This window comes from Tribolium castaneum, chromosome 1, assembly GCF_031307605.1.
Source record: "Tribolium castaneum strain GA2 chromosome 1, icTriCast1.1, whole genome shotgun sequence".
NCBI lineage: Eukaryota > Metazoa > Arthropoda > Insecta > Coleoptera > Tenebrionidae > Tribolium > Tribolium castaneum.
Genome location: NC_087394.1, coordinates 15,774,919 through 15,794,984, shown reverse-complemented (window position 1 = coordinate 15,794,984; position 20,066 = coordinate 15,774,919). Strand labels below are relative to the sequence as shown.

The following is a 20,066-nucleotide window of genomic DNA, read 5'->3' as shown; positions in this document are numbered from 1 at the left end:
ACACTGACCCAGTTCGAATTTAAATTAATTAAATTCTAGTTAAAGGGTATGTCAGCTGAAACTCCTCGAAACTTTAAATTAGCATTTGTCCTATAAGGATTCTTGAAGTGATTTTCAATATCGCAGAATTCCCTCAGATTCTGTCGTTATCTAAGTGTTTAGAAACGCGTATCACAATAAAAGCTATTATAATTTTTAATAAAAAAAAATCTTTTAATTTCGGAAATTAAATGAAAATTGCTTTGACGTAGTAGGTATTACACATGTAACTGGTTCTATATCTACTTACTCAAACGAAATTTCATCCCTATATGAGGCTCATGCTCATGCAAAGCGGCTTATGTTTGGAATCTCTTGGGTGATTAAATCAAAGGAGTAATTCCTCCAACAGGAATATAATTTTTTTAGTAATAATAACCACTTAAAAATATTTAATTTTTTTGGTATCGACAACAAAGCTATTGCTACCGATCCGTTAATTTATATAAAAGAGAATTTCTTCAATGTGCATGAAATATTTTTGTATTTTCCCTTTTCATCATTAGCGTACTTATTCAAGTTTGATAAATCGAAGTTTTCCACTAATTAAATATAAAAAGCTGGTTGCAGGCATGACTCTTTTTTATTTTGAGCAAGTATTCCTAGCTATTAATCAAACCGCACCGTTTCTGTGTTGCTGTATTAATTATTTTTAAATTTAATTAATTATTTAGGAAAGATGAGTAATAAATAATGAAAGTGGGATTCTCAAATGTTTAAAAGCACTCAAATAAACAAAAAAATACAATTGGAAATAAATTGTCGCATTTTTTACAGACGTGTCGTAAAAGCTCCACAGATGTATCGAATTTTTATTTTGTAATAAACTCGTTTGTTGGTGTTTTGCAAAGAAATATATTTTTTTGATGTTTAAATGGAACATGATATTTTACCGTAACTCTGCGGTTAATTAAATACCCTATAATCGTTTGAAATTATAATTTGAGTAGGTTTTAATATTTTTTCAACTAATATGAAAATGCCAGTTATCATAATCAATCAAACTGAAGAGTGAAATAATCAAATTTCGAACAAGACTACTTTAATTATAAATTCAAATGATCGCATGGTATTCATTTATTTGTTTTCATTTTTGAATTTTTGTACATATGTAAAAAAACGTCAAAAATTTTGTTTAACAAACCAAATTTTGACAGTTCTATTAAATATGCAATCAGAGTTTTTATAACTTTGTCTTGTTTTGTTTGGGGAAGAAAAAATACTAGCTTATCATGTCGTTTAGATTTTAAATATTAATTATCTAACGCCTAAGCTAGGTGGAAATCTAAACCTTCCAGATTCAATTAAACCTTTAAAAACGAGTTTGTTTAAAAACAAAACCGTTGGCATTTTTTCCAAAGCATTCTTTGCAAAAATGCTTTTTTCTTCATTTTGAAGATTTGCGATTTGATCATATCATGTAATACATCGTTGTAATCAGGAATAAAAACATTTTCAAAAATACAAAAAGTAAGAATGGCTTCCATAAGAAAAAACAAGGTTGAGTGTTGTAATTCCGATATCAAGAACGCCCTGAACAACACTTACAATTTTTCGTTTTTTTCCAATAATTCAAAAACTAAAATTATATATATCTTGCAGATAATTGTTCAGCATAAAAATGTGCAACTTTGCCCAAATTTAACCAACTTTGTATCTCGTATAATAATTGAGATCCCCATGGTGGAGTTCAAAAAACGGACACCCTGTATGTTAATTACGATAATTAAATTACTGCTTGTCTAACCCGGCGCATCCACCATTTTAATAATTAACTCTGGTAGTGAGAGAAAGCGAAATAAACTGTTGACGAACTGTTGTTAAAATTATTTTAAAGTTGTGAACTAGTTTTGACATACTTATTTCCTTGTCCGTGAATAGGTATTAAGTTGCTAACAATAAATGTATTGTAGACAGAAAAATAAGAATTTACTTATTTTGCGTGAATTCCAGACGCCAGATAAAAACCGCATCATTTTGGGTCGGTTTTCTCACTTTTTTTATTTTGGAAAACTACAAGAACTGATAGGTTCGAAATGTCTTTGGCTACGATACGATGTAACAGTTAATAATAAAATCTTTTTTCAATTAGGTATTCCATTTAATTTTGATTTTTTTATTTTGAAAAAATCGGAGATCTTGAGAATTAAAAATCGTTCTTAACGACATATTTTCTATCCCCACTAAAACTTTAGGAGAAGGGTTTAGAAGTCATAAAAGTGGATGAAATTTCTTGCTAGTTTATTTATAAACAATAAAAAGATTAAATAATATTGGCAACTTAATAGCTGGTTTACAGTACAATTTGTTGCAATCAAATTTTAATTTGCCTTCAATTAACCTCAGAAAACTCAAAAATATTAAAAAACAAAAAGACTGTCTATTCTAATTACAAATTCAAATTGACACTGTATTATGTTGATAACTCAGTTTCAGTCATATGCTACTTTAATAAAAAAAATTTCTTAAGTGATTTATTTATTTTATACTTTGCGGTCATTTCAAATTGGCAACACTAAGACCAAACCTCATTCTTCAATGTTGCCAACTTATTTTTAAAGTTTCGAGTCACATTGTATTAATTTAACTGAATCTAAAAAACAATACTGAGCTGAATTAATACAAAACACACAAATACCTACTTACCTACAACTGAGAAAGAAAAACGTAGTGAATTGTTATCAAAATTTCGGGTTTATTAACTTTTATGCAAGGTTTTGTAAAAACAGTAACAAAATATAAGTTCATTTGATTTGCGGTCTTTACTACATACCTACATACAATGAATAACTGAAGCTGTACGTTGCTTGAGATGAAAAAAATGTGTCCCAAGTGTCATTAACTTTCACGATATGTAAAAATTCTTTTATGTCGGATAACGTTTACTTCCCTTGTTGTACAATAATACAAAGAAATATGTGTACGTGTGAAACCCATATTCGAGTGTTCGTTTCGCCCCAAAGTTGAAATCCTTTGATTTATCATTTTACATCGCATGCTATAGGCTAAAGCATCCCATAAATAAAAAAATAAGACGTGTCGTCGAAAAGCGTATTTATCTAAACACTGTGAACGTAAATGCCAAGCTTCCTATGACTCTAACACACACATGTGGGTCACAGACTTACTCAGGTGATTCGGAAGAATCCAGACAGGACGAAAGACAGGTGGTGTTACGTTGACGCCTACTCATACATAATGATTAACACAAGTGTCGCAAATAAAATCGTTGCAGCTAAGATCAGTTTTGGTAATTTGGTGAAAACGTGTCTTAGTTTTACTCGATCGATATACGTGAAGAAATAACAGTAAAATTTCAAATTGTGCCAATTCAAGCGATTGCCAAAAATTTAAGTGCTAACAAATGATGTCTATCATGCTCGTGCTAAGTCGAGATGTGATCATAAGGAGAATCTGGGGCAAAACTCACCGTTTGCATGGAGGCGGCGGCTTTATACCGTGCGCTTCCAACTCCTTCTCCAGCTGCTTACACCTCATTTGGGAGATGTCCAACTCCCGTTTGACTTTCCAGAGATGAGTGTCGCAAATGGGGTCTCTGCAGCGGTGATGTCTCAGGATGTCTTGAGCCTCGTACACAGCCCCTCGAAACGTCAGACTTTTGCCCATAGACAGACTGATGAGGGCACAACAGCCTCCTCGGTCGGTCTTTGCGAGGTGCTTCCGAACGTATTTGAAGTACAAGTGTTCGAGAAACAACAGCAGCGCGGCGAGTAGTATCCCCGCCATCAACAATAGGAACGCTGAGAAAAACAAGTTATACTGAGGTGTTAGACTAAGTCAAGGAGCAGGTACTTCAAATGGCGCTTATTAAGAAGTTCATCTCGACTCGATTGCACACGTTATCTGAAGACTGATTCTTATGTGAAATTAATTTTCTGCTGAATTCAAATCCGGGAGTCACTTTTTGATTTGGCATTGCTTTCATTATCAAAAACACGTTTGTGAAAATTTTTGAAGTACTAAAATTGAGCAAAATTTGAGTTTACATTGTAATATCTTTCTTCTGAATAAAGGAAAGTTAATAGTAAAGTAGGGGTGGCTAGCGAATAAGGGATGAACCCTAAAATGTAACTAATGTTGGTTTTGAACTTCCCCTTGCGATCATAATCGACCTATTTTTGCATCAAAACAGATTTGCTCATTGTTAAAAGTTATTGAGACTGGCTCCTTTTAAAATGAAAGCCCTGTATGTGGAATACCCCACATTAGAAGTAATAGTTTTCAAGTTACACTAACTTTTTGTGAGAAGTTTATTGCCATAGGTCTTTCTCATATGATGCCATGGAAACGACAGAAAAAATTGAGAAATTAAATTTTTTGAAATTAACTTTAAATGAATGTATTTTGTTTTCACGGAACGGATAACACAATTTTGAACAAAATTTGTCGTTTGTTTAATCAGAGATGATTCTTTGGCAAACTATGCAAAAGTAGATGTGATTACTGATTAGTAAGGAATCTCCTGTACAATGTCAAAAAAAAACAACATAACTTCATAATCATCACAGTTAGGTACAGGAAATGCTATATATATATTCGTATGACAGAAAAAAGAAAATAATACAGATCGATGCAGAAAAAATTCTCCTCCATCTACGAGTAGTAAAATAAAATCATTTCATTAATTTAAAAAAATTAACTTATGGCTACTTGAAATTGTCCAAACATAAATTTTTTGAGTTTATTAATTTCTTTTCGAATTTTGAACACACTGGAGTACAGATATAGGCTTTCTCTTTTAAGTTACCGTGTTTTTAAGTGAGAAATCCAAAAATTTTCAAAAAATCTGAAATATCTCGAATACGGTTAAACTTAGGTATAGGGAAAGCTGATAAAAACGGCCTTAAAATAATTCAGCAAATCCAAAAACGCAGTGAAAAACATAGTTTTAATATTTCTATGTGGGGTTTAGACGCAACAATCTGTATGTTACAGTTATTGTGAATATTTGACTATTTTATAAACTAGCTGTTTAGCTCGTACGAGAGCCAAACTATGGCTGTTTTAAAAGAAAACGAAATTTCAACTAAAACAGCGGCTAGTTTATAAAACTGGCCAAGACTTTTGGCTAATTTGCTACAATAATATGTAATATAAAATTTACGACAACTGCAATTGATTTTAATTGTAATTGACTAATATTACTCATTTTTGACAGCTACGATACTTGGATTTTTACAGGCACTTGTGCATTTACCCAGACGCAGTGCGATAAAATAACAGGAAAATTTTAGGCTTTCAAAGACAACGAAAAAAATTGATACTTTATGATGAAAAAAGTTTAATAATTCTAAGAGAATATTACACTTTCATTTATTTATTTGGTATTCAATAATAAACACAATTAAAATAGTAAACGCAAAGATCCGTTATGTGTTGCTAAATCGAAATTTTAATTGATCGAAAAATGGTCTTTGAATAAAAAGTTTTGTACGTTATTTGTGCGTTAGGTACTTTAGAGATATTTTACACGTATAATGTAATAGCTATTTACACTCGAATGCGGTAAGTCACATTTTACAGCGCGACAACTTTGTTTGAAGCACGAGCCTGAAAGGCGAGTGCCTTATTAGTTGAAGCGCTGTAAAATGACTTAACGCATGAGATTTGTATAAAACTTTTTGGCCGACAAGCTTTTAATATTATTCTTTATAAAATAAATAAAAACTCAAAGTCACTTAAACATAGTAGGCTTTGGCCGCCATGTTAAACAACTGAAACAGTTTGACAGTTGTTAAATTTGTGAAAATCAAGCGACGATTTCAAATTTAATTATATCACAAATCACGTTTATATCTATCAACCATTATCAACCAAGATGAGCGACAGTGGTGAAAGTGATAGTTTCACCGCTACACCTCCGGAAATAAGGCAACTTGCAGAGGGTGCTACAAAACAATTATTGCCTGAAAAATCGAAGACAAGGTACGAGGCGCAATATAGTACGTTTAAAGATTGGTGCAAAATAAAAAATGTGAAAAAAAATGTAAAATTTGTGGTTCCCAAACGTATGTATAGGTGGCGCTGTTCCGGGGGGATTTATATTTTCACTAATTAAATATACACCATGGTCGATTGAATTAAATAATTATAGGTAACAAGTATTTCGTTATACGAACTTAATTATGGTAAGCACGGTTTGTATCTTAAACATGTCTAATCGTCCAGTGTTTTGTGGTTACTTTACCTAATTGTTTGCTACCAGTTTACAGCATCGTGTTTAAAGGTCAAGTTACCTTTCATGAATGGGCAACTGTCATTTACGTTTTACAGTACTGGAGGCCAAAAATAACTATTACCTCTTACAATGTACAGACCGATCAGTGGTGGTGCAAAGAACGAATATTAATTTCACGAAATAAAGATTGATTGAAAAGTGTCGGACAATATCTCGGGATGTGATAAAGGACACCAAACTGAATTAAAAGTTCCTATAACAAAAAATTGTTGGAGCCTTTTTCATGAGATACAGCTCGTCAAAGTAAAATGTTTAAGTTAAGTTTTAATGTTTTAGATGATATTTTTTGACCTTATTTACCTAAAGCGACAACTTTTGCAACATTAAAAAAATGCAAATCCAACAATAAATTAAATTCGACATCATAGGAAACAAAAGAGCAACAATCAGCACCGTTGCTAAGTAAAACAAACTAAAAATATATATAAAAATTAAATTGCTCGGAAAAAAAATTGACCTCATTTTTGTGCTTTACTGAACGTTTTGTATCACCATTCGAGGGTCTGTCCAAAACTTTTGGATCACTCTGTATATCCATTTCAGTTCCTAGTAGAATTTTGCTACAGCGCATTTGAATTTTTGGAGTAAAATAAAGCACAAATTGAGAGTTTCTGTATAAGAAAAGAATTATATGTTAAACTAATTCCCAGCAATAAATTGTGAGCCAAGAAAATCCACCAGAAACAGGAAGCAAATTCGCAACCGTATTTTTGCCAATTTCACTAATTTCATAGGGCGCCCATGCAAGATTACCTTACATTATTATCGTTACCAATTACAACATTACCAATCGATATAAAATTTCCAAAGTCGATTAAAAAAATTGTTAAAAGCGGTAAAACGAGGGCAAATTACAAAAAATAGCCTAAAAAAACTTGTTTCATAAAACCCTAAAGCACATACTCGTTGAAGTAACTCGCTACTTGATTTTAAACTTAAATTCGTGCTTCAAGACAGAATTTTTTTTTTAATATAGTACCTAATTTCAAGTGATTTGTTAGTTAGTAAATAAATATTTTTGATGTGACATTAATTGGTTTTTTAATAATTTACGTTTTTTTGAATCTCGAAATATTTTTATTTAAAGGTAAAAAATATATCGTATCACAAAAATTTCACTACACAAATATGACACTTTACCAGCAAAACTGTAATTTTATTAGTTTTCTTTCTAAAAACCAAAGTTTGTTTATACAGGGTGTCCATTTTTCGATCTCTACCATGAGAATCTCAGTCATTATAATAAGAGATACAAAGACGGATAAATTAGGGCAAACTTGTGCATTTTTATGTTGAACAATTGTCTGAAAGAAAATTTGATTTGTCATTTTTAGTTTCTGAATTATTGAGAAAAATAATAGGATTGTAACTTTCGTTTTTATTTTTTTTAACGAAAACCAAAAGATCTAGACATTTTTAAATTGGACATGCTTCAGGCCATTTTTAAACAAAATTTTGACAGTTCTATTAAATATGCAAGCAGAATTTTTATAACTTTGCCTTGTTTTGTTTTGCGAAGAATAAAATTGTAGTTTATCATGTCGTTAATTTTTTTAATAAGTAAGCTTGGCGGAAATGTGAACCTTCCAGATCCAAATTCAATTAAACCTCTAAAATCTAGTTTGTTTAAAAACAAAATTGTTCTCACTTTTTTCAAAGCACTCTTCGCAAAAAAACTTTTTTCTCCATTTTGATCAGAATATAACATTCGATTATATCATATACTACATTGTTGTAATCAGGAATAAAAACACTTTTCAAAAATACAAAAAGGAAGAATGGCTTCCATAAGAAAAAACAATGTTGAGTGTTGTAACTCTGAGTACTCTGACATCAAGAACGTCTTGGAAAACACGATGAAGGATTTAGATTCCTTGTTAAAAAAGTGCCTGAAGAGCGTCCTTTCTACAAACGCCTAGTTCTTTTAGTTTTTGCTTAAAAAATAATAACAAAAATTACAAATTGCCGTTTTTTCCAATATTAAAAAACTAAAAATGACACATCGAATTTTCTTGCAGATAATTGATCAAAATAAAAATGTGCAACTTTGCCCTAATTTTACCGACTTCGAATCTCTTATAACAATTGAGATCCCCATAGTGGAGCTCGAAAAACGGACAGCCTGTATACGTTAAGAACTACATTAACTGGGAAATCTTCTGTAAAGAATTAAGTTTCCAGCTTTATCTAGAAGGAAGATACAACGATGTAAACGCAAAATTTGCTTAATTTTAATTTGTAACAAATTTTCACATCAACGTTTTTTTTATATCGAAGACAATGTTAAATCTAAAAACCACCTACCTTCAGCAGAAAATTTTACATAAGAATCAGTTTTCAGTAAACGTGTGTAATCGAGTCCAGACGGCCATGTTGGATTTGGGTACAACCTTGTTCCCGGACTAACACTATATTTACTTACCTGATAAGAACTGTTCTAAAGCTAAGGGGTCCGAGCTCTTGTGCTCCTGTTTTCCGGGCTTACAGACCCCGGTCATCCAGTAGCGGCGCAGACGTTCAAGGTCGCCGTTTTCTCGAAAATCCAGCAGTCGTTTGTTGAACATTTTCAGGTATTTGGAATTTCGGGGGAAGGCCAGGCCGTAGCCGGTCATTGCGTACCAGGAACCGACGGTGAGAAGTCTGCAGTCTTCGTCTTGCGAAGTGAGGTAATCTAAGACAGTGCCGTCGTATATGAAAGCGTCCATTTCGGCGCTTAAAACGGCGTCGACTCCTTCATGGACTGTGGATTTGTTGAATTGTCTCATGTAAGCGTGCATTTCTTTGAAATATTTCGCTATTGTTGAATCGGTGTGAGACCAGGGAATTGTTCCGAATTTGATGAGTGGCTTTTGCGAGTATGGCCGCGATAAGCGGTGGTCGTCGAGACCTGAAAATTTATTATACACTGTTCTTGTTCCAAAACGATTCAACGTTCAAAATATACCTACATTGCCCATACATTTTTAAATTACAAAGCGTCAAAAGCTTAATGTTTCTTTAGGCAAAATAGTTTTTTTTTCTATTATCATACTTTAAGAATTGATTGATTAAATGTACGAGGATGGGATAATTAATTTGTGATCTGTTCGAGAAGGCAGTTGTATTTTTTCATTATGTATGTTTCCTTGTAGTACCACCCATTCATTGTGTAACGTTAAAATTTTATCAAGTTGCTGCCATATCAGGTGTCCTAAATTCTCGACTTTTTAAAACAAGTTGAAACCTGAAGTTAAAGCTAAAGGGGACGACAGAGTTAAATCAAGTGTGCGACAAAGACAAGTAGTAATGAAATTAATTTTTCTATTTTTAGCGACATTTGTAATCCAATTTTAAATCGAAAAATGGAATTAAGTCTTTTAAATAATTAGAATTTGAGACAACGTAACACTTTTTTGAAAAAAAAATTTGATATTTTTTTATTAAAATTAAAAAAAATATATTCATAATATTTTTAAAAAACATGTACGGGAAAGATGCACTGTGATGATACGAACAGAATGCGTCCAAGAAACAAATAAAATTTTTAGTAGTTTTGAACGAAACCCGAATAATGATTTTACTTTGACAAAATTTGCCGCCGAGAATCTCCAACAGTAAAGTGCGAAGTAAGAGGAAGGAAGGGCAAAATAAACGTCGATCAACTAAAGACAAGAAGATGTGTAACACGATGTTTCTGTATCCTTGTATCATTCATACACAGAATTATACTATTAATTCATTGAACTGAATTTAGTAATGCATTAAACATCAGTGTGTTTTTTGTAGTAGTGTTTATTTTTTAGTAATTTTTATGTGTTGTCCCTTGTTTAAAAACGGGTAAATGATCAAAAGTTTGGAATACGATAAAATCTGTTCTTCACTTTGGAAAACAATAGGTTAAATTTTAATTTATTTTCGGTCAAAAATTGATTTGTCATGATGTCATAAAGATTTCTGATGATAGAATGAGAAAGCTCAGCAAGAAGCAAATATTGTCAAATAACCAACCAATTTTTCTGGAATTAATTTTTTTGAAATACGTAACATTTTCTCGGAATATGTTGAAACTGTAAGCAAAGCCTAAGTATACTTGCTTCCCATTCTAAGAAAAAGCTGAAAGGGATCAGGCAAATCGGCAAAACAAATAAAAACTACTCGTAATAATCACTAGAATTTAGCGTTTGCTTTTAAATGTTCAATTTTCTTCTCAAAATAGGTATTCGTATGTAAATTTCTTTAAAAACTTTTGAACAAAACATCATTTAAGCATCGTTTGTTTTAGAATGACAGTTTGGTTAATTAATGATTTCATATTTTTAATTTTATTAACTACTATTAATATGTATTTTTAATACAATGATAAGATAATAATTTTATTGTATGGAATTATAAAAAAAATCCGAAAAAATTCACATGCATAAAGAAAATAATAAAATATTTTGTGCAAACGCATTTCTACGTGAGACTATTATAAGTTTTTGAAATACAGAAAAAAGTAGCTTTTTAATACTAGCACTAGTTCTGTAAAAAAATATAAAAGAGAGACAAAACCAATCATTAAACTAAATGACTCCTAGATAAATCAGCCTTTGGAATCCCTAATTTTCATCAAACATACAAAATTTTATGTAGGATTTTTTCTAAAGCTTGTTAATATGAGTAGACCGCTTTTCCCAAAACGTAAAATACAGGCAAATGCTTCACTGCCTAAATAGCAAACCCACAATTTTTTTCTTAGTTACTTAAAGTTAAGTTTTACTATGTAACTGAAAATATCTTGCTAGTGGCTAATACGTACACCAAGGAATGCTTTCCTCACTGCCTGACCATGACAGAACAAAAAAATTTACGAAATTCGCGTTTTGATACCTTTCCTGTTATCGAATTTTAAAAACAAAAATATATTTGTGATCAACGAAAAATGGAGATTTGTCGCCCTACCTTCGTTTTAAAAAAAAAATTTATTATAATTTTTTTTTCAAAAATAATTCAAAAAATTAAAAGTGTTACGTTGCCTCAACCTTAATGAAAATTCTATGTTCAAAACTTTTTTAGTTTCCGAAGATAGTGACTAGTTAAAAAGACAATAGAAAGATAAATTCCGCGCCATCTTGCGCCTTAGAAACACACTAAAACATGTTCCCCTTTAACCTTATGAAATATTTTTTAATTAAATAAAAACTTGAGGTTTATAGAAAGCTTCATTAAATTTTAATTCGTTGTTAAAAGTTGACAACGCAAATAGACCAATCAAATTGGTTCAACATGGTCACGTGATAAATTAGTCATGCATATAATTGTGGCTTAAATTAATAAAGTGTTTAAAAAAATAGGTTTGATTCTACATTAAGTACACCTCCTTCATCGCTTAGCTTGGCTAAAACTGCATTTCAAAATCTCAATTGGGCATAATGGCTCTAAGGGTGCACCACGTCCAGAAATGGCCAAGAAAGTACACAGAACAATATTAGAAAAAGAAAGTTGTATGAAGTAGTTCGAGCCTTAAGGATTTTAAAAAGGCAAACACATCATATCTTTCATCAAGTTTTAGATATGAGAAAAAATTGGCAAAATGTCGCACGATACCTTATCTTAGCACAAAAGCTCATTAGAAAAATGAGATCTGAACAATGTTTGAAGTTATTTTAACACAATCCAATGGATTTCATGTGCCAATTTTTAACAACTGGGCTTCAGCCCAATTAAAAAAAATACGCTGGAAAGAAATACAAGTTAATTCAAAAGTACCGTACAATTTCTCAGATGCTGATAAAGGACATCAAACTGAATTAAAAGTTTCTATGACAAAAAATTGTTTGAGCCTTTTTTCACGAGATATAACTCTTCAAATTTAAATTTTTAAGTTATTTTTTTTATGCTTCAGATCATACTTTTTTGACTTTAGTTAGCGGAAACGACAGTTCTTGTAAGATTAAACAAATACCTGTTGAAAAAAAAAACAAGAATTATTATCTAATGATGCGCAAAACTATCGAAAAACTTGTAAATTCGACAATAAATTAAATTCGACATTTCAAGAAACTAAAGAGCAACAATCGATACCGTTGCTAAAAAAAACAAATTTAAGAAATAATAAAAAAAAGTTGCTTGAAAAAAAATTTGACAATTTACTTTGTCCTACACTTTTGAATCACTCTGTATATTGGAAATTTTGAAGAAATCACAGCTACAAAGTTACAAGAAGCTTTTTTGAAGAGTTACGAAAAGAATTGATCCACAAGGATGGGACAAAGACTTCGAAACATCGATTGATTTGTTAAATTTTTGAAATTGTCGATGTCCAGAAAAATTTAAAACTTCACAAGTATTGAAGATAATTTAACCAACTTCTGTCGATTCACTAAGCTTTAATGCATCTTTTCCAATAAAAGCGAACTCGGGGTCTATATTTCGTCGCCTACTACGATTTTTTTAAAAGGACAAATTACAAATGACAGTCTTCTCGATTTTTCCAATGCAATACTTCACATTTTATTGCATCTTTGCATGACATTTTTACGGCTATTTTGTTGATTTACGAGTTTGTGGAGTCTACTCTGTAAAATTTGTGAGATTTTTCCAAAATAAAAAATATTGATGTTTTTTTCGGAAAAAAACGATCGAGTATAGGTCGTTGTTGCTAAATTTAACACTTCGTATACCATGCCGAAAAGAATATCTTTCAACAAATTGTAAATTGTAATAGAAACAGAAATATGTACATCGCACAGGCAACAATTTTAGTAGTCTGTATAAAATAGGAAATGAGGTAGGGCTTCGCCCTGTCTGTCCCTGCGCTGGACAAGACCCTGGAAAAAAGGTGTATACAGGTGATTTTAAAGTGTAGGACAAATTATATATATGGTGATATAAACCGTTCAGTTAAACTCAAAAAAAGTCAGATTATTTTCAAAAACTTTTCTTTATATTTTTTAGATTCAGATATTTTATATTTACTTTTATCTATATATTACATAACAATTTTGTAAAAAATTGTAAAATTTTGGAATATTGTTCATAAATAATACTAATAATACAAATAATAATAAATTTTGTCAAATTTTTTTGAGACCAAATTTCATACTTACTACGTTTTTACTTAATTGTTTTTTTATTTTTTTCTTTACCTTTTGCAGATGCAGGCTATACTTATAGTGCTATAATAGTGCTAAAAACTTTTTTAGTCTTTTTTTTTAGCATTTTCGTGACTAGGTAGTTCTAGGACACCCGATGGTTTAGACTGCAAACCGCCTAACTCCATAATGGTTAATTTTACAAGAGACGAAAAAAACAAAATATGTTCATAAAGAGTAATTATTTTGAAAATGTTATGTACTGATTTGATAATGGTAAAATGAGAAATAATACTGTATTATTAATAAAACATAAATATTTAGTTTTCTCATTATTTTTCATAAATTTAGAGTTAGATGTTTTGCACATTTATAAATTAATTTGATGGAGTTAGATGCTTTTATTACATCACTAAATTAATTTTTGCTATTTAATTTAACATTTTAGGTAACAAGTAAAAACATTGTTAAAAAAAACTTAATTTTCATATTGAATTTTACCATAAAAGTTGTGACAATCTCTAGGTATTACTATTTTCAGTCCCATAAAATTGTCATTTTTTGTTATCTTGCTTCTACAATAATACAAATTTTCTAACTACGAAAAATCTGTCGCCAATACGCTTTTGTTACGTTTGTCGTTATCCATTATTTTGTTTTTAATTACGCGTACTTAACTCACTCAAAACTATCCCTATTTATTCCTATTAACACCTATTAACAATTATCATCTTTTAATAATGTCAGAAATTATGACATTACTATGAAACATAGCCCATAGCCAACTCTGTGCTTAATAATTTGAGAAATTGGAGTTAGCGTATTTACATATTTTCGGTTCACTTTCATAAAAACCATTGTGGTGGAATTGACTAACCTGTTGTCATGACAACTCATTTAAAAGTTAATGCCAAGAGTACCCAATTTCCACCACAATGGTTTTTATGAAAGTGAACCGAATGTATTAGAATTTTCATCATACGGAGTTAGGCGGTTTGCGTGCTATACAATTTGAGCTATCATATCATTTATAATTTTTTTTAAATGGTTTTAGAATATTTTTGAATGTTCATTTAAATGATTGCCACTAAAATCTAAAATTCGACCAAAATTGAAGTTAGAAGGTTTGCACTCTAAGCCATCGACTTGATAGTCTATGGAATAAAAACACTCACTGATAAAACTGAATTCGTCTAAAATAGACAGCTTTATTTTTCGACTAACTACCGGATTTTTGCAACAAAAGCATTCATTATTTCTGTTCTATTAATAGAAAATCCATGACGAACTTTACCTATTACTTTTTTGCTGAGAGATGCGAGCGTATGAGTATTTTAGTTTTATTTTAGATATTATGTTATTATTAGGAAATAATTGGATAAAAACGTATTCAGAATTTATCATAAATTCATAAAACTTATGTATTCCCAACAGTTGAACAGCAATAAAACTTATTTTTACAAAATTATTTTACAAAACCTAATTTGATCAATGTTAATACAATCATGTTTTGCCATTTTTAAGTGAGAAGTTGGTTATTTTCTTAAAACCACATTATAATGAATGTTCAAATTTTTTACTTTTTTGTGGTAAAGTTAGAGGCTGTAGATACGACATAAGAATATTTATATTTATTTACTTTTTCGTAAATTACAATTATTTTATAACGATAAGCACCAAAACCAAATTCATGAATAAAGATTTAATATAATGTAGGGTTGTAGTTAGGGATTTATAGTCCTGCCAACTGTTTCAAATACAGCAGAACTCCCCTTTTCGAGCGTTGTAATTTTATTCACCATTTTTATGTACCAATTTATTTTAGATTGTTGTAGAAGTGATAAGCAGTCTCATTCGACACCTGAAGATAAAACACCTTGTTTTTAGACCATTATGACCAATTCTGATTTAAAAGAGTGAGTTTTGAATTGGTCCGTGTTGGTTTTATTCACAAACAATGGGTACAAATTCGAAACATTCACAACCACATTGTATTCATTTCGTTGGAGCGCTCGCACACCAAATAGAAAAACCACCACATCATCCATTTGTTTTGTGAAATTTTGCAGAAAACTGATTCGTTTGACGAACAATGAAATGAAGTGTCACTGATTCTCTACGTAGTATAATAATACCTAATGCTACTATTATATTAAATTAATAGGAACAAGAACCAGTTATAAAAGCTGTTAACACACTAAACACCATTGTGTTAATAAGCAGCCAATCAACTGTTTGAATATAATCGCAGTAACGTAGACTAATACATTTTTTTAATCAGAAATTTCTAGTTTAGAACTTTTCTTGACTTGACATGTTAATACGCGTGTTTGTTTTACCTCACTTTATTGTTATTCAAGCAAGCGTATTTTAACAACACAAAGTTTACAGCTTCTTCAAGTTGCACTCCGTTCAAAGGTAATTCTCGAAGGATAACATCAGAGGAGACAAGAAGGAACTTTGCTTTGATTTTGCAATTGTAATGCATTCCACATTACTCTTTTCAGTGCAGCCTCCGGCTGATCTAACAGATTTCGCTGGAAATCCACCGTTCATGTAAATGTTGGAGACGATATGTTTTATGGCTTATGCTAAGATTTGCAGGAAATATAAATTTATGCTTGTCATTTTACGATGTGACGTAAAGGAATGTAAGAATATTTGAATCAATAAAAAGAAAATGTCTGCAAGTTATTTACTTCGCTTCATTGTATGGTTTCGGTAATTAATCATAATAGAGATTGCTTCTGCTGAACTTAGTCTGATAATATGTTGCTTGTTTACTAAATGAGTTACTGTGTAGTTGAAATTATAATCATATTATGCGCTTAATTGGAAGCAAAAATACGGGAAAGTCGGGGTTGCTTGTTTGCCTGTAATCGGATTTAGAAAAATTAAATTATTATATTAAAAAAGTTAAAGACTGGTTATAATCGACTTTTAACTTTAACTTGACAACTGCGGCGGGTCAAAAATTATAAATCAGTTTAACAAATTACCATAAAGGTTTGTATTCACAAATCCAAATGAAAAAGCCTTTAATATTTAAAAGCTGTTATTTAACTTGCGTTGTTGTCTGTCTGTCTGTTTCATATTTTTGGAGCCAAATTTGAAAGGATTCCCGTTATCTCAATGAATTGAAATTTTGCATACTGACTTAATCTACGTCATAATGCAATCACCCTATGTGGTTAAAAACCCCTTAAAGGGGTTCAATGGGGTTTTAAAGTTTTAGGTTATGTTTATAAATGGGTTTTTGATGTGTACATACCGTAACTTATACCAATATTAACGGTATGTTGGTCATTGGAAAAATATATTAATACCTAATCATTTTCATTACGTTTCGTTACAAACAAATGTCGCTATTTTTTTAGATTTATTTATCTTGGACGATAGAGTATAGACACAGAACAGAGGTTAGGATGTACTTTCAATGCTAACAGCTGTTTTCTATCACATACCGCTTAACAAGTTTGTACAATTTAGCAAAATAATGGTGTTACAATAATACGGCGAAACTAAATCTCAGAGAAAAAAAGTTTAAAATAAGTAAAGGTTAAAAAGCAATAAATAAAAAAACTAAAAAATGTTTTTTTAGAGAAAAGCTTTTATTTAAAAGATGCATTAAAAAGTAAAAAATTATGTTCTTCTATCAGAGGAAAATATTTTTGCTTACTAATTAGGATTTTAAAATTTATAAGAGCTTTGGGAACGGTCATAAGTCATAATTTCTTATATTGAGTACTGTTCCCAAGGCTTTTATAAATTTTAAAGTCCTAATTTGTAAACAAAAATATTCTCCTCTGATAGAAAAATATTATTTTTTACTTTTTAGTGCATCATTTTTTTTAATTTTTAAGACGATTTATATTGTTTAGTTTCAGCAACAACAACTTGTAACTTGATTTCCGTTTTAATGGTAACAAATTAATTTGGAAAGTAGAAATACAAATCAGACGTTTAGGTTTTCCAAAATAAATAAGAAAAAATTAATTGTAGTTCAATTAATTCCGCAAAATACATTTATGTTTGTCAGTTTGTAAATGTTTGAAGTATTGGCGGTGGTAAAACTTGATTTATTTTTGCATATTTAATGTGAATATAACAAACCTCATAGTGATATTTTTACGGTTTTCATTTCAGCGTGATTTAAAATTCTCATTCCTTTATATGTGACCGACACATGTCGCTACCATTTGTGTTAAGTTACTGAAACCTCACACACACTGAAACCACTAAAACTCGCAATCTAAATTGAAATATGATTTCAATTACGGGAATTTTTGGCACACTGTTTTGACGTATCCACGTGTAAACAAACCTCCATAAATACCTAGTTTTTCATATTTTGTTTGAAAAAATGTCCCCATTAAAACTTGCTAACTGAACTTTCCATCGACTCATTTCCAAAGTACGTGCTTATCAAAGAAATAATAAAACATGATTCGCTTTTGTGTTTCATATCCTCGAAAAGATCGTCGTTCATTTACATAAAATCCAACCCTGCATAATTAATAAGGACAGGAGAGTTTGAAGTTAAAGTTAATAAAAGTCGTTTAAATTGTACTATTTTTGATTTTAATTAGAAATTTCTGATAATGAAAAACTTATACTGAATAGTTATTTTAATTAAAACTGTTTTTGCCTCGTCCAATTCTTTTCTCAATTTCGTCGAAAAATCCTGCAAATAAACTCTGTAACGAGTTCAGCTACGTTGCTGTATATAAATGGCTTCCAAGACGCTTAATAATACAAGCCCTAACAATATTTTTTGCATAACAGATATCAGAGAAAAAAACACATTTTAAATGAATCCTTTTTCATGCAGGGTTACAAGATTTAAGGCACATAATCCGCCCATCCATTTATTACTTTACCCCAAACTAGCTTCGTCCTATTTTCGGGTAAAAATTCATCCGAAGCTAAGAGAGAATCCTGTCCTAATAATTTTTTATTTGAGACAAAAATTCACCCATTTAGGAGATTTCTAGTAACATGAGCCGCACAGAGTGCATTGAAGGCAGTAAAACTCTCACAGCTCCTTTTGTACGGAAATAAATTCTTCTAAGGATTTTAATTTAAGACTATTGAGAGTAAAATGACATCGAGATTAGGAAATTGCGTGGAAGAAAGGTTATTTGCACTTCGTTATTTTTGAATAAAAGGAGTCAGTGTCGTTAAATTTGTAGGAAAATTATTCTTGATGTTAAGAAATATTTCAGAGAAAAATTACTTAGTTTCGAAGATAAACACTATGTCTGTGAACACTACTTGTCATTGTTTCGAGGTAGTGCGTTATTCGACACAAGAAAATTAATTTTACTATCTCTGCTATGCGCTTTGATGTTACACAAGTACTTGGTATGCTGGCAAATAATGTCGCAAAGGCAAGTCAACAGAGCATTCTAATTTCTTGCACTTTGAGTGGATATTCGTCTTGATTACGAATGAGGGTTTTTTGAAAAATCTTTTCTTGTTTATCACTCGTAAACTCTATAATTTTATAATCAAAAAACTTTCTTGGTCATATAACAAATTATTTCATATTCAAGTCACTGTTATTTGGCGAAAAACTCCAATTCCCAAAGAAATGTTATATAGTTATGCGTTGTATAAGTATAAGTGTAAGTTTCTATTGAGGTCTTTAAAACAGGCGCAATTTTTCGAGCACGACGGCGTAGTCGAAGTGCTCGAAATAGAACAAGTGTTTTAAAGACCAATGATTCACGAATACTTTAATTTATTTTTTTTAGTGGAAAAGTTATTTGTAATTTGAAAATTAATTGTCATTTACTAACAAACATACTTATTTACAAAACTGTTAGTTTAACTATGCATAAAAGAAAAAGAGGTATGTTTTATATTGCCTGTTCCGTCTAAACCCCACATTGGAAGTACTGAAAGTTCCAATAAAGATATTTATTTGAAAGTTTGTACACAGCCATAATCCTTTGAGTTCTTCCCAATGAAAATATTTTCAAGATGGCGCCACTTTCTGTTATACCGAAAGTCGCCATCAACTTTCTTATTTTAAATGGAAAGCTGTGTTTCACTGTGTTTTTGGATTAGTTGAGTTATTTCAAGGCCATTTTCATCAGCTTTATCTATCCTTAAGTTTAACCGCTTTCAAGATATTTAAGATTTGTTAAAATTTTTTAGACTTTTACCTGTCACTTAGAAAATCGTTAGCTCTCTTAGTTTTAGAGATTTCAAAATCATATTTTGAGAATTAAAAGAGAAACCCTATATTTGTTCTCCAGTGTCTTCAAAATTGGAAAAGAATTTAATAAACCCAAAAATTTTAAGTTTGAACAACTTCAAGTACCCATAACTTTTAATTTTTTCAAATGGGATGTCCCAATTTCTATTTTACTAGATGGAGGAACATTTTTTTCTGCATCTATCTGTATTAGCGTTCCCTGTACTTATTTGTGATAATTTTCAAGTTATGTTGTTTTTTTTGACATTGTAGAAAATTTCTTACTAACCACAGCTATTTTTGCATAGTTTGCCATTTCTGTTGAAACAAACGATAAACTCTGATCAAAATTGTGTTGTCACTCCTGTGAAAACAAAATCAATTCATTGATTGTTTGTTTAAAAAACTTTAATTTCTTACATTTTTTCTCTCGTTTCCTTGGCAACCTATGAGAAAAGGCTTATGGCTATTGAATTTCTCAATCCTAATAAAAAGTTATTGTAACTTGAAAACT

At 30.6% G+C, this 20,066-nt stretch overlaps 1 protein-coding gene across 3 annotated transcripts in view; it reads right to left on the bottom strand.

The window, feature by feature from the left end:
• Nmdar2 (NMDA receptor 2) overlaps positions 1-20,066 on the bottom strand; it is a 186,540-nt gene that overhangs the window by 7,157 nt on the left and 159,317 nt on the right. For 2 of the 3 annotated variants that reach the window (XM_015978316.2, XM_015978318.2), the window contains exons 9-11: positions 8,721-9,185; positions 3,470-3,800; positions 3,168-3,224 (exon numbers count right to left, since the gene is read on the bottom strand). In XM_015978316.2, coding sequence (XP_015833802.1) covers positions 3,168-3,224; positions 3,470-3,800; positions 8,721-9,185 — 853 coding nt within the window. The remainder of the gene's footprint in view (positions 1-3,167; positions 3,225-3,469; positions 3,801-8,720; positions 9,186-20,066) is intronic. The other variant, XM_008193054.3, reaches the window with a different exon arrangement.